Source organism: Parasteatoda tepidariorum, chromosome 1 (assembly GCF_982258835.1).
Source record: "Parasteatoda tepidariorum strain Cologne lab strain chromosome 1, Ptep-v5.0, whole genome shotgun sequence".
In the NCBI taxonomy this organism is placed as follows: domain Eukaryota; kingdom Metazoa; phylum Arthropoda; class Arachnida; order Araneae; family Theridiidae; genus Parasteatoda; species Parasteatoda tepidariorum.
Genome location: NC_141755.1, coordinates 47,754,951 through 47,769,292, shown reverse-complemented (window position 1 = coordinate 47,769,292; position 14,342 = coordinate 47,754,951). Strand labels below are relative to the sequence as shown.

At 28.3% G+C, this 14,342-nt stretch overlaps 2 protein-coding genes across 4 annotated transcripts in view; both read left to right on the top strand.

Moving 5' to 3' along the window:
* LOC107442336 (uncharacterized) overlaps window positions 1-14,342 on the top strand; it is a 115,290-nt gene that overhangs the window by 67,102 nt on the left and 33,846 nt on the right. The window lies entirely within an intron of this gene.
* On the top strand, window positions 1,066-14,117 carry LOC107442348 (uncharacterized). Of its 2 annotated transcripts, XM_016055899.4 has the most exons (7): window positions 1,066-1,198; window positions 3,234-3,355; window positions 4,469-4,539; window positions 5,419-5,526; window positions 6,696-6,737; window positions 10,579-10,599; window positions 13,979-14,117. In XM_016055899.4, exons 2-7 carry the CDS (start codon window positions 3,259-3,261, stop codon window positions 14,054-14,056), a joined length of 417 nt encoding a protein of 138 aa, XP_015911385.1. In that variant the 5' UTR covers window positions 1,066-1,198; window positions 3,234-3,258; the 3' UTR covers window positions 14,057-14,117. The 2 variants fall into 2 exon arrangements, with proteins under 2 accessions (XP_015911385.1, XP_071036612.1); XM_071180511.2 differs by lacking the exon at window positions 6,696-6,737.

Below are 14,342 nucleotides of genomic sequence, written 5' to 3'. Positions count from 1 at the left end.
GCATATATCAATGATGTTAAAAAACTGACCTTTTCCTACGTACCCTTTCTAAGAAACTGCTTACGATATATATCACTTAATTTTTTTTGCGGTTATTTGAGAATATATCAGCTGTACGCCATGATAATGTCTTAGCGTTAACTGAGTAATAAAAGATTTTTTGCTCATAAATGCTGAAACTTTTGAAAAATTTAAGTGTTCGCAGCTCTTAATTTTTAAATCTATTTTTTGACAAAGATATGTATTATCAGTTATCACAGTGTAAACATGTATATGTAAATATTCTGTGAAAAAAACTGAAACAATATCTGGATTAGCTGCTGTGAAAAACTAAGTCGAAAAATGACAGTTTTAGCATTATTGATATATGCCCTACCAACACTCCTTGAGAGGGCAAAGATATCGTTTTTTGCTCACTGAACCGTGTGCTAGACAAGTTATTGGAGACTAAATCGTGCTTGTGCCACATTGGACTCCTCCATTATCTGGTCCTGGAAACCAACCTCTAAAAGGACGAGCTTAACTGCCAAGTCCTAGGTTTTATCAGTAAATTTGAATCAATCACTATTTCTAACAAAATTATCTCGAATAGAGATTTTGAATGAAACTACAATAGAGCAGGCCGAGAAAGTTAAGTCAGTCTTATAATCATTATTCAAGTGTTCAACCAGAATGTACGAACAGGCATAGGAAAAAAAGCGCTATTATAAAATAATTACATGTATCATGGATTTTCCCACTATATATTATTTGAAGGTATATTATTTGATGAAAAATATTCTTTGAAGGTATTGGTTGTGAAATAGATGACATGCTTTATTGACGTAAACATCTTCTCTGAATAATGCACAGAATTCAGTATTAAAAAACAGAAGTCATTGTATGGATTGTTTGAAAGTTTTTTTCCAAACAAAACATGAAATTTGTTTATCTCTCTTCAATCTGTTCGACTTCCTTCTTCATATCAGAATCAAACTTTAAATCTTTTATTCCACATAGCACGCATTTGTTTGTCTGTTTTTTTCTTTGTCAGGTGAATAAGAAAATAAAAAAAATTCCAAAATGAAATATTATTATTGCCAGATATTTAACTGAAATTTTCGTGAAACTATTTCCCCATATAAGTCTCTCTCAAAACGGAGAAACCTATCCCAGAAAAAATTCAAACTAATAAAAGTAGTAATATATTTTCACAGAGGTACGTATTTGTTACTTTTAATTGAAATATATCAAAATCTTTATTTTAATTTTTATCAATGATTTAACTATTGTTCGTTCTGAAACTAATTTCCTAAATTCGTCGAGGAAATTCAGTTTCCTCTGAGTTTCTCAGTGAATAATCATTGCGGAAGTACGATGCTTTTCCGAAAATTTACTATGTAAACCTATATTATACAAAACCTATATTATGCGTTATAAAATCTAGAATAAAGCAAATAAAATTGAGGAAATTTCTTTTCATGCTTTAACACAAATATGAGGCCGAGAAGAAACGCAATGTCTCTTCGAATTTGATTGGTTCAAGTATAACATGCGTCTGTAACAACGGAGAGCTGTCAGGCTAGTTTGAAAATGCTATTGGCTAATTTTTTGCGTGAGTGCATGTGGATGCAATACGAATGTTCTCTTTCAGTTATTATTAAGCAAAAATTATGCTCAATTTTCATTCACTTTATTACTACATTAGCCACTTTTTTTATACATTTTACTACTCCATATTACACTTGAGAATTGAAGCTATTGTGTGTCAGAATACCGAAATTTATAAATCATTTAATAGGAAAAATAAAATTTAAAGGTTAAGAACTACTTCGGAGATATTTTAATTGTTGATATTGATTCCAACTTAAAGTTTTACTTGAACTGCTAAATACAGTTATAATTTTAACCCTTTCTTATGATTATACTCATTTTTCTCGCTACTTTCTTTAGTTTTTAAGCATTCTAGAACTTTATTATAAAAGACTTTTACCTGTTGTACTTCTGAACATTAAATCATTAATGAAAAGTCCAGCTTTAGAATCACCAATAAAAAACACGGTAAACTTAAGAAAAATCCTTAAATTTTTTTAACTTCAAATTAATATTGAAAGCAACATATTTAGAATTATGTACAGAGAAACCAATTATGAATTTAGAACTTCGTACAGAGGAAATTTTATGAGTTATTTATTCTGAATTTTAGTCTTCAAAAAAGTATAAAAAAATGAACGAAGGTAATATATCCAATGAGCGAAAGAAGCAAAGGGACTGAGGAAGTAGTTCCAGGAGTTGGCGATCATTACCGAGGCAGGTGGCGGAGGCTTTTAGTTAAAAAGTAAAAGGTCTCAGTATCACATTATAGGCATAAATAATATTGCATAAATAATATTGTATAATTCATCCAAAAAGTAGATTAGAGTTTTATTAGTAAAAATAAGAACATTTTATATTCGGTTTCACGTTCTTTGTCTTCAGCACTGCAGCCTGTTTCAGACAGTCAATTCATAGCGTAGGAACATATGCTATGAATTCATAGCCTGCATATGAACATCAGTTGTATTATTAAAAATATATTCTTGATTTAATGCACATTTCTTAGTGCTTCTGAAAGTCTAAACTTTTGCATAATCCTACCATTTTTGCGCATTGCTTTAGCATTTTTTTGTTTGTTACAGCAGCTGTTACTTTAGCTTACTTCTTTTGAAGGCAATTGACCTAGTTTCTTCAGCCTTTTTAACCTACAATTTGCAAAAAAAAAATTCAAATCCATTTCCAAGATTTTCCAAAAATTCAAATCTGTATATAATTAAAATTCTACGCTTTATTATTAGGTGTTATGAAAGGCTGAATAACTTCAGATTTTTTTTTAAAGAAAATTATTAAAGATTATTTTTAGTAGGCAATTGATCTCTTTTTGTTTTAAATTGCTACGTTTCTGAAATATATAACAACTTAAAAAACTTTAGGAAGCAGGAGTTTTTATATTCAATTCACAACCTTAAGCGAATTTTTTTATTTTCAAAGTCAAGGGAACAATTCCTGTTCTGGGCTGCTTTCTCTAAATACTGATTTACTACTCTTTAATTCAATTATTTGAAATTGATGGAATTTTTCCCTATCAACAAATTATGCAGAAATTATAAATTTTAGTCAACTGTTTCTTAAAAGCAATTTTTCTGCAATACATGAATTTACAGATTCATTTTGCAAATTATAATTTGCTTTTTTTCACTAATTGATTTTTATTTTAGTTTCAAAAGTATAAAATAGGACATAATGTTTTTCTGGACTATTCTATGCTCCTACATCCTAATTGCGAGTGCCGAAGAAATAAATATGGAAGCAGTAATGAAATCCATGCAAAGCTTTTGTGGTAAAAATTATAATAAAAAGAAATAATAATGATAACATATATATATATATATCTATATCTATATCTATATATCTATCTATCTATCTATCTATATATATATATATATATATATATATATATATATATATATATATATATATATATATATATATATATATATATATATATATATATATATATATATATATATATATATATAAATACTAAACTCAATGACAAGTTGTATATCTTTTAATAGGGGAAATGTTTATTTATTTTTTAATTATTGCGTGAATTGATTTTGGATTTCGAGGAAGTATTGATGTACAATACTTAAAAGCTAACAATACTTGTAGTAATAAGTGGGCTTTAAGAAAGCAAATAAAAAAAAATATATTGCAAAATTGTAATTTAACACCCCCTCCCCCATCTTTTAAGAATAATAAAGAATTCTGATTACATTTTTTCTCTCTGATTGTTTAAGTGTTTCAACATCAGTTCCTTGCCCGAAGTATAGCACCAAAGACTTTTATTTACTGTAACAAACATTAGAGGGGTCAAACAACTCTCCTAACATTTCAAAGAAAAAGCAATTCAAAAAGTTAAAGCGTAGTAATTAGTTGCAAAGTTAATGCTTCTTAACTGAAAACTTAAAACTTTTTATTATTTTAATTTTTAAAAACAAAAGTTTGATTAAATCCTAAACATGAATATAATTATGTGAAAAATCGCTATTAAAAATAAGCAACAAATTTTTTTTTAATAATTTCTTATTTATCTAGGAAATTTATAAACAAACAATTAAAGGTAGAAGCAGTATATATAAAATTCCTATTATATTATTTATTAAATAATTATGAAAATAATGAATTAGAATAAATTCGCCAAGAAATATAAATCGAAGCATGTTTAGAAATATCTGGCTCCTAACTATTCTATATCGTTCGCTAAGTCATTCTACTACTTGAACTCGAAGGTTAATGATTTTGAGGTTTTTCATGCCTCAGAAATAGAAACCGACCTTGTGTTTGTTAAAGAAATTTTCTCTAATGCCTATTTTACAATCTTTCAGCTTTTATTATACAAATATAGTGGTTGTGGCACAATTAAATTATTTTGTTTAAATAATTTTAGTGAAACTGGAAGAACATGGTGAAAGTATGAAGCCAGAGCTTAATGAATGTTTTTCATTAAACCCGGAAAATGTGAGTGATTTATTTTGTTTTTATTGTAACTTTTGCAAAACATCCTAAAAATTTTATGTTGGAATTGAAAACTATTAAAAAAAATTTTTTTTTCAAGTGATGGAAAAATAAAGTATTGGTTAAATCAGTTGTAGTTATTTTATGTACAGTTCTATAAATCAAAAACATTATCATATTAATCAATAAGTATCCAAACATGTTTCTGAAAAGTCATATTTAGCTTGAACAATTATTTTTAAAGCATCTTTTGAACATTAAATGAATTTAAACTACTTCTAAGCACTACGTAACAGGCTTTCGATGCATAATATTTATTCTATTTTTAGTTTTCGATTCTGGTTCAAAAATTATTTATCACTATTTCCAGAAATAAAATTCTAAATTTCTTTTTATTTAATTATCAATAAAAAAAATTTTATCCAGCAAATATTTTCGCATATATCCTTATCACATGGGTTAGCTTCCAGCTATCGAAGAACATAGAATTGATTATCATTGGTTAAGAACCTAGTTGGTGCTGATAATATTCTTGTTGTTTTACCGTATTAGGTGGTAAAGATTTTCTCACAAGAAAACGTTAAGAGTTTCGCAGCTAACAGTTAGTATCATACTTTATAAATCAAGCCAGATTTTAATAATTTTATTGATTTCTTACATTAATAATTTCATTTACTGCTTTTCTAAACAAATATTTTCATTGATTAGCAGATAATGTTAACTATAATTTTACTTTCAGCTTAAAGCTTCTAGAAATAATGTATGATAAAGAATTTTAAGTTTTTTACATTTATTTAAATGCATTTGATGCCTGAAAATTAATCCTCAGTTTCATTCATTAATTTTCTTTAAAACTAATATTAAAAATAATTTCATTTTTAGATCCAAGATGTTGTACGTGGTTGTTATACTAGAGCCATTCCAGGACTAGAAGAACCTTTTTCCTTTTTCCAAGAGGCGTGTCAAGACCAAACAACTACATTTTCAGAGGTGATTTTTCTTTTGTAGAGATAAAACAAAAAGAAATATTCAACTTTGATAAAATATTCATCCTTATTTCCACGCATAAAACTTCAACAACATTTAAGATGTATTATTTTCAAAATTATTTCGTCCCGAAATCGGATGATTTTTTAGAACAGTTGAAATATTAAATTTTTAATAAAACTTCTTGCATATTCAGAAGTTTACCAATATTATTTTATCTCTTATTGAAAACAATTTGCAGTGTATAACGGGATGGTTCAAATGTTTGCTTTTTCGTTTGTCAAGCTGGTTTCCTTACTCGATTCTCAGTCGTAATTGAGTAGGTATTAAATACTGTAACTTTCATGTTGCGTTTTCTAACCAAGTTAGCTAATCATGCGTTGTATTAGGAATAATGCTTCTAACAAAATTCCTATATTCAAAAAAGGGAACCCTGTATTTCTTTTGTAATTTGTTAAAGTCTCACGAGCCGGATTCGGCTATGCTGCGCTGAGCACATGACCATAATTGGTGCAAGTGGAACGTTCAACATTACACTCTATAAAGCTAATTACCAAACATCAATAAATTTTTCCGAATATATTTTTATACTTTAATAAACAACATATTTAAACTTGAGACTCCTAGTTTGGTTGAAAAATGTTTTATCGCATTGCTGTCAATTAAGCTAACTACTTCTTTAACTACCCGGAAAACTACCTTCTTAACTACCCTTGTTAATTCCATGTAGTTTCATTTGCTATTAAGAATTAAACAAAATTACATATTTAATATTTATAAAATTAGAAATATGCAAGAATTCAGGTAGGCATAAAAAGGGAAACTGAATTATCTTTTTTTTTCATACTAAAGTAAAATATTTGCAATTACTCTTATTTTACTGAAATTCTTTCTACGAAACTCTTTCCTTTTTACCAAATTTATTAATACTGTTTAATAAAATTTTTATCAATGTGAAAATAAAATCAAAAATAATTTACTCTTAATATAAGCATTCCTCAGTATCTACCAGCTACGTCATAATCTTCTAAATTTAGTCTTTAAAAACTTCAGCAACAATATTATTTGCATAATTTGCAATTTACTTTGTATTGTTGGAATAAAACTTTCTATTATTTTTATTACATTTATTATTACATTTATTATTACACTTTTATTTATTACATTTTTAGCTTCTTAAATGCTTTGGAGAACACGAAGACATATTGCAGAATGTAAGTATTATATGTGTAAAGCTTAAATTAAGTTCTATCAAATTTTGAAAATAATTTAATATACCGTTCTGATTAGCTTTATGCGGTGCAAAGCTAATTACGCTTAATATCAGATTATCTTTACCTACATAATATAACGGACTAAAGTACTTTTTAGATAAATGCCATTAATTATATATAAATGCGTGATTATTCATTCAAAAATTCTTAAAAAGGATTAAATGCTTTCAAAATTAAAATTTAAAAAATAGCAAAATTAAACATTGCAAGTGTAAACCTAAAAACTAAATTGATTTAAATTTTAAGTTGATCTAGCAAATCTGAAAAATATAGAGGAGTTAATAAATTTAAATGAACTAATAATTTTTTTCTAACATCCTATGAGAAACAACATGATGGTTTAAATCTAATTATTTATTTCACAGATATATATTGATGATAATTTTTGACATTTGAAGATATTTATAACTTGAAAAAATTACAAAACTTTCACAAAATGATTTTTAAGTAAGTATTTTGGAGCTGCATAAAGTAATGGGACACGAACAATTACCTATGTATACGACAAACGTGGGTCGGAATAGCCTGGTTGGTTGGGCATTTGACTCAAGTTTAAAAGGTCGTGAGTTTGATCTCCGCCTGCCGAAGACTCCCCGCGAAGTAAATGGTAACTGGTGCACCTTAAATCTGATGGGTCATAAAATCCTCCATGTTTCCATAACAAATCATACCTTTGGAGGTACTGATTTGGAGATTGAACGTTCTCTGGCTCAAGTCAAAATTACGATCTGTGGATGGATGAATGGATGTATGAATGGGTCCTCCCTTTAAAAAGGTTATGACGTGTGTGCTGCTGAAGTCGTATTCTTGGTCATAGATGGCGCCAGTGTAAAACAGGAACTTTACCCTCTGCCTTAAATTCGCTTGGTTTAAAAAATAAGTTAATGTTAAAAGAATTTCTAATTGGTTTTATTTAGTATTTATTTGCTCAATTTAAAATAAAAATCGTTTTGATTTTTAAGTTTACCTTTACATTATCAGTATTTGTACTGCCGCAGTGCCTAAACTGTAACTGACATTTATATCTATTCAAGACAAATCGGTTTTATTAAATATTTGTTTGCTCAGTTTGAAATATAAATCGTTTTAATTTTTAAGTCTACATTTACATTATCGGTATTTGTACCGCCTAAAGTGTAACCGACATTTATGTCTATTCAAGACAAATCTTTCTCTATATTTAAATATACGGGGGAAAGAGGAGAAATTTTGGTTTTGGTGAAATTACTTCTGTGTTTCGAGCAGATAAATTCTCTTTACCAGTCAAGAAGGCGTATTGCTTATTGACTCGCGGCATCTGTGTAGATAAGTCTGATTCGCTATGTCAATTCTTTAATGTTCTCATATTTTAAGCTAAAAGACAGCTGTCAAAACTATTTTTATAACTGTGATGCTTATTCCAGCTTATTATACGGCTTTTATACGTTTATTAATTGTTCATACCCTAACAAACAATAAGAATTCAGCCCGATAAGTAACCCTGTTCTGTTTCGTTTAGATAGTTTAAGCTCGAGGGGTGAAATTGGGTACTACACGACATGGTGCCCCCCTCCCCTTGATGTGTGCTTATTCTGGGGGAACGAAAGCTGCAATGCAGTGGAAGAAGATATCTATGTCCATGATTGAGCAACAGTTTTATGGGCGCTGGATAGTTCCCTGGACAAAATTCATTGCGTATATCATGAACAGCATCCATCCTTAAAGCACAGAAAGCCTTATTTTCACATTTGGTAGAATTTTTGAAGACTCTTTAAATAAATTGTAGTTTTTAAACAGATATGAAAAAAACCTGAACTTCTTTTTTAAAAACAAACATTAATAAACACTATATTTTTTGAAAGGGATCCCTCAGCGGTCCCAGTCCCTGGGAAAGTTGTCCCTCTTTTTGCACTCTCTCTCTCTTAAGTTCGGCCTTTACTACAACACACTTAAATTGTTTCATAAAATAGAAATGTCTTCTACTTTTTCATTGAAATTCTACTATTTTTAAATTTCCCATAGAATAAACATATGTACCCGGTATTACCCCACTAGTGGGGTAAAGCTATGCTATTCTAGACCATTCCTCACTAGTGGAAAAACCCTACTAGTGGGGAATCGTCCAGAGTGTTATTCAAGGGGTCACAGTACCCAAAAAATGACAAAAATACCAATTTTTTTTATTGCTTATAATAAAACTTCAAGCTATTTCAAATGTACTAAAAAAAATCATGTCTCTATCTACATTTTTGAAAAAGTTATAAATGATTTTAGATTGTCTTAATACAGAATCTTGCTCTGCAGACAAACTTTAAAGGGCTTTTTCTCATAAATGATAATTTTGTGTTTCGATCTTGATTAAATCCTTAAGGAATTTTTTCTATTTAAGATAAAGCTTTGAAGTAAACTTTTTTATCTTAAGTATAATACACTTAATTAAACTGTGCATGGAATAAGCATTTTATAAGGTATTACAATTTTTACAGCATGTTATATATACCTAACAGGAATTTTTACCCTTTTTTTTCTACATTTTTACAAAATATTTAATAAAAAATACTCTAATTAATATATCAATAAATGAATGTACAAAATTGTTAAGAAGAATATTGTAAGCACTAAGAAAGAAAAATTTTTTGAAAATAAGTTCAAATAAAAAAGCCTTACGGATTTAAAAATTTTGAACTTTTTGAACTTTTTTTAAAATTTTAAAAAATTTAAACAGTTTAATTGTTTTTTGAAGATAAATTATTGATTATAAGTTAAGTAAGCATGTAAAGGATCCTCAAAATGAATGATTATACCTTTATTTAAAAAAATTGTTGCAAAGGTACTGTAACCCCTCAAATCAGCCACGAACAAATGCGGCCTGCTGAAATGGCGCATTGTCATTCATAAAAATTCCATCGATGTTTGCTTTCACAAAATCCATGAATGGCTGCAAGTGGTTTCTAAGTAGCTGATTAAGACCATTCCCCGTCAATGATTAAATAAATCCACCTATTGGAGGATCCACCCTATGCTATGAAATAGCCGCCCATACATGCATTCACGCAGCGGTCAGCCACTACGTTGCTTATGGTAGGAGGTTATGCTTGAAATTAGATATTCTCGGCACACCCATGACACTGAAGATCTCGGAATGTTGAATTTCCTCACAAATTCCGGAATGGAATGTTCCGTGCATCTACCTCCAACCACCATTCCACGTTCTAAGTTCTCCTCTTGATGCGGTCATAATTACATCAGTAACATTCTCAGATGAATAACTCACACAAATATATGTCCAGTCAGTTCATATATACGTACATTTACACATTTATTATGTACAGTTATTTATACTGTTATGTATACACTTATTATATACATTTATACATATTATTAATACTCAAGCACATTATTATTATCATTATTATTTATAAATATTACTATTATCGTTATTATTTATAATTTCTTTTATCCATTTATACATATTTTAGCCATTTATACATTTTGTACGTGATACTACGGCCATCTGTATCGTTGCAAATTGTTATCTCATTATTTGTTTTGAATTCATAAAAAAATTTAAAACATCGATCCGAAATCTGAATGAAATTCAGTATGCTTATTTAAAATATAAAAAGTGAAAATAAGCACACATGTTAAGCTTAATTTTTCAATATAATTTTGCATTTATTGTGTTAAGAAAGTTATAGTATAAAGCGATTTTTATAAGAAAACTTTCAGATCGTTTTCTCTATATTTTTTTATATAATAAAAATATTCTGAATAATTTCTTATATTTAATGTTTTCTTTCAGACTGAGAGATCTGACTCATTTGTAAGTATTTGTTTGAATTAAAAACACAGTCTGTGATGGTAAAAAAAAGTTGATTTTTCAAACATTTGAATTTAGAAAAGAATGCTAAGTATTTCTGTCGTACATACGCAATATTTAAGTGTTGAAAAGTTATTTTTGTTTCATTGAGAAAATGTAGTTTTTAAGTTTTATTGTGTTATTTAAGTACTAGATAAACTGTTTGTCTTTAATAATATGCTGTGAAAATTACATTATCTCTCTCTAAAAGACTTTCGTTTAAAAAAAATGAATGTTTAGAAAAAAAATCGAAATTGAGTCAACGCAAGTGAAGCTTAAAATTTTCATATTCTTAAAAAGTGCTTGTGCAATGTTTTTTATATGTATTTGGAATTGAACTTGAATTTTTGATATATTTTGAATTGAATTTTTGTGATATATTTGGAATTGAATTTTTTTTAGTTACGACTAAAACTAGTTGAATGCCCATTCTTAGTAAGGATTAAAAAAAAATTGTAATTAATGAGTCCTGTACAGCAGTGTTCCCCAACCCCTGGTCCGCGGACCGGTACCGGTCCGCGGATCAAATAGTACCGGGCCGCCCATTTCATTGAAACTAAATTTAAATTTCTAGGTTTACACCCCAAATTAAAAATATCTGTGTTACATTAAAACTTTTTTTTTTAAAAAAGGGACACCCGAAGGTAGTGACATAATTTTTTTAATGTTTGTAATGCATCATTGTCCCCAATTACCCCCAGATGGAACCATCTCAGGGCAAAGAAACATGCTCAGGGTTCTCATTGATTTAACGTTCTAGTAAGTTGAAATGTTAAATCACTTTATATTTATTTTTTTGATGTAGCTGTATTTTATTTTGAAGGCATGTTTAAATACAATTAAATTAAAATTAATAAATCAAAATAATCTAAAATATAAACGATCAACGTCCCCCCCAGCGGGCCGCGGTAAAATAATCAAACGCTGACAGGCCCGCAGTGATAAAAAGATTGGGGAACACTGCTGTACAGCACTTCGAAATAAAGCACGAAACTGGATAACATATACGAATAGAATTTATCAAGTTAAAATAACTCTATTTTTCTTATTTACTATATTCAATTTTCTTTTTTCACTTGTTGTCACTCCTGGTAGCTTTACGTTATTCATTTAAGTGAACATGTTTTTAGTACTTCATCACATCAAATAAAAAATTACTTTGATTTAGTGTCATTTGATATAATGCTGTTGTCCATTAATATAATGTGATTATTTCTTATTTAATATATTCATATTTTTTTATTTACTTGTTACCACTTCTGGAGACTTTACGTTATTCAGTTAAGTAAAACACTTGTTTAGTAGTTCTTCCCATTAAATAAACCATTAGTTTGATTTAGTGCCGTTTAGTATAATACTGTTGGTGAAGTCCAATTCATGATTGTCCCAATTACGCCAATCAACAATTTTTTTTGGTACTCATCCTTCTGGGGGGTCAAAAGAAACTTATTTCCACATTATCTATATTAGAATTGCACAGATTTAGTGCAGTTCTAATAGATATTCAATATACCAATATATTAGCTTTTTACCTGTATTAGAATATTTGGTACCTAGCAAAAACTGCACCGATTGCCAAATATCAGTAGTGCCTATTACCAAAATCAATTATTCATCATTGATGTCAATAGTAGTTTACGATTTTTTAAGATTTCTCTAAATGAAAAAGTACATTTCTCTATTAAATTTGATTTATAGAGCATAGCTTATTTTTTATTTTAAGGAGTATCTATTACCAAAATTAATTAAGCATAATTAGGTTAAATAAAGGCATGGTAATTTTTTACATTTATCCTTAACGAATTTCTTCGTTAATAATGTTTTTCAGTACATAATTTCGTTGAATTTAAAATACCGTAAAATTTTAAATTTCGCCTTATCTTAACGCATTTTAAATTCAAAATTACGAAAAAACGATAAGAATTTGATGGAAGTTTGGTATAATTTAGTTATTTAAGCTATTTGATGGGAGTCATACCAGTTTATATAATGGAGGTAAGTTCATTACTTTTTCGCGAAGATTTTGTCCAAAGTAGAAATGTTTTGTTTTAGATTGCGCTTCTTACGACATATAGATTAATTCCAAAAAATTGAGCAAAGTCATTTCAAAAATAGGATTCTTGATTTATTTTTAGTAATATTATTATTAGATACATCATGGCCAAAATAAAAAGTATTCTCTAATAGGGAAAAAGAGATGCATATTTCTAATATGAAAATTTTAGAAGAAATTCATTAATGGTCGGATCTAGGAGTAATTGAATGAAAGTAATTGAATTGTTCCCGACGGACTGGTAGGAGCATGGGAAGAGATCCATAGTTGGCAATTTATCGAAAGATAAAATAGCCAAAAACAAAGCCAAGCCTCGTAATTAATATTAAATTTGAAATAATTGGCGCTATAGCTTAATATACAAAGAGACCGTGAGAATTAATATAACGCTGTAACTGAAACATTTCTGTGGTAAGAGAAATAAAGTTACATAAGAAATAAAGAATTGTAAATAGATTTTATTCGATTCAATAGATTTTATTCGATTGAATTAATGAGTTTCACATTTGTATTGATATAAAAATGTTAGCCGTTACATTATTTGTTAAGAGGAAGAGAATACATATTTATGCTTGCTTTTTATAGAATCTGATAAAAATTAAATAATAGGTTTAATTAAATTAAAATTAGATTAAGAATTATTAGAAAAATTAAATTTAAAAAAATTAATGAAATTTTAAAAGATAGAAAATATGTAGTGCCTTATATGGCAACACAAAGATAACTTAAGGAAATCTATTTTGGTGACCTAACCCATCTATGCTACAACGTTCACATTGATCATTGAGTTTATCTGGTATAGAAATTTAAAAAAAATTAAATATTTAGAAAAAGAAATAATCTTTTTGATGATTGAATGAAAATATAAATTTGCAGAAATCACAGATATTATCGTTAAAATATTAATTAAAAAAACGGAACTGTCAGAAGTTTAATTTATATCACTGGCATTTGAGAAAACCAGCTACAAAATTCTATTTTTCAAACGTATCTGCCAAATAATATAATTGAAACCTTTGAACTATTTTAATGAAATGATCGAGGGATTAAAATAACACCGTTTTCCCGATGTATAAACATTTCATAAATGGTTCTAGAGTTTGAAGAGGGACAAACAGACACACATATACACTCGCGCAAACTCTTCCTTTTATTTCTGTGAGATAATCTAATGATCATCAACAGTACAAAAAAATAAATAAATAAACCACTTGGAAATATTCATTGTTTAATAACTTAGATTAGCACAATTGTATATTTTTATTTCTGAAAAAGCTTTATTTATTTCAGGATTGTGATATGGCTATGTCTGAAAAGTTTGGTATAGATATGTATGTACCAACGGATGAAGAACCAAAATCCAAATAGAAACTTAATTGTGATTTTTTTTTCTTCAATAAAATGAAAACCTTTTCTTTTTTTTTCAAAACAAGGGTACTGTTTGCACTCTTTGGTTATGTATGAAAATGTCTCTCTTAGATCAATCCTTCTTGTTATCTGACTTCAACTTTCAAAAGATTCACGAGAAAATAGATTAATGTAGTACGCGTATAAAAGACTAATGACTAGTACGGTGCCGTGCAAGACTAACGTGCCACACGTACGAATCGATATGATTTGGTTAATCCAGTTTAGTATGTTTATTAAAATACGG

Coding starts and splice junctions, on each gene's coding strand:
- LOC107442348 (XM_016055899.4), top strand. CDS start 3,259: ATGTTTTTCTGGACTATTCTATGCTCCTACATCCTAATTGCGAGTGCC. Junction 3,356..4,468: donor ATCCATGCAAAGCTTTTGTG/GTAAAAATTATA, acceptor AAATAATTTTAG/TGAAACTGGAAGAACATGGT. Junction 4,540..5,418: donor TTTCATTAAACCCGGAAAAT/GTGAGTGATTTA, acceptor TTTCATTTTTAG/ATCCAAGATGTTGTACGTGG.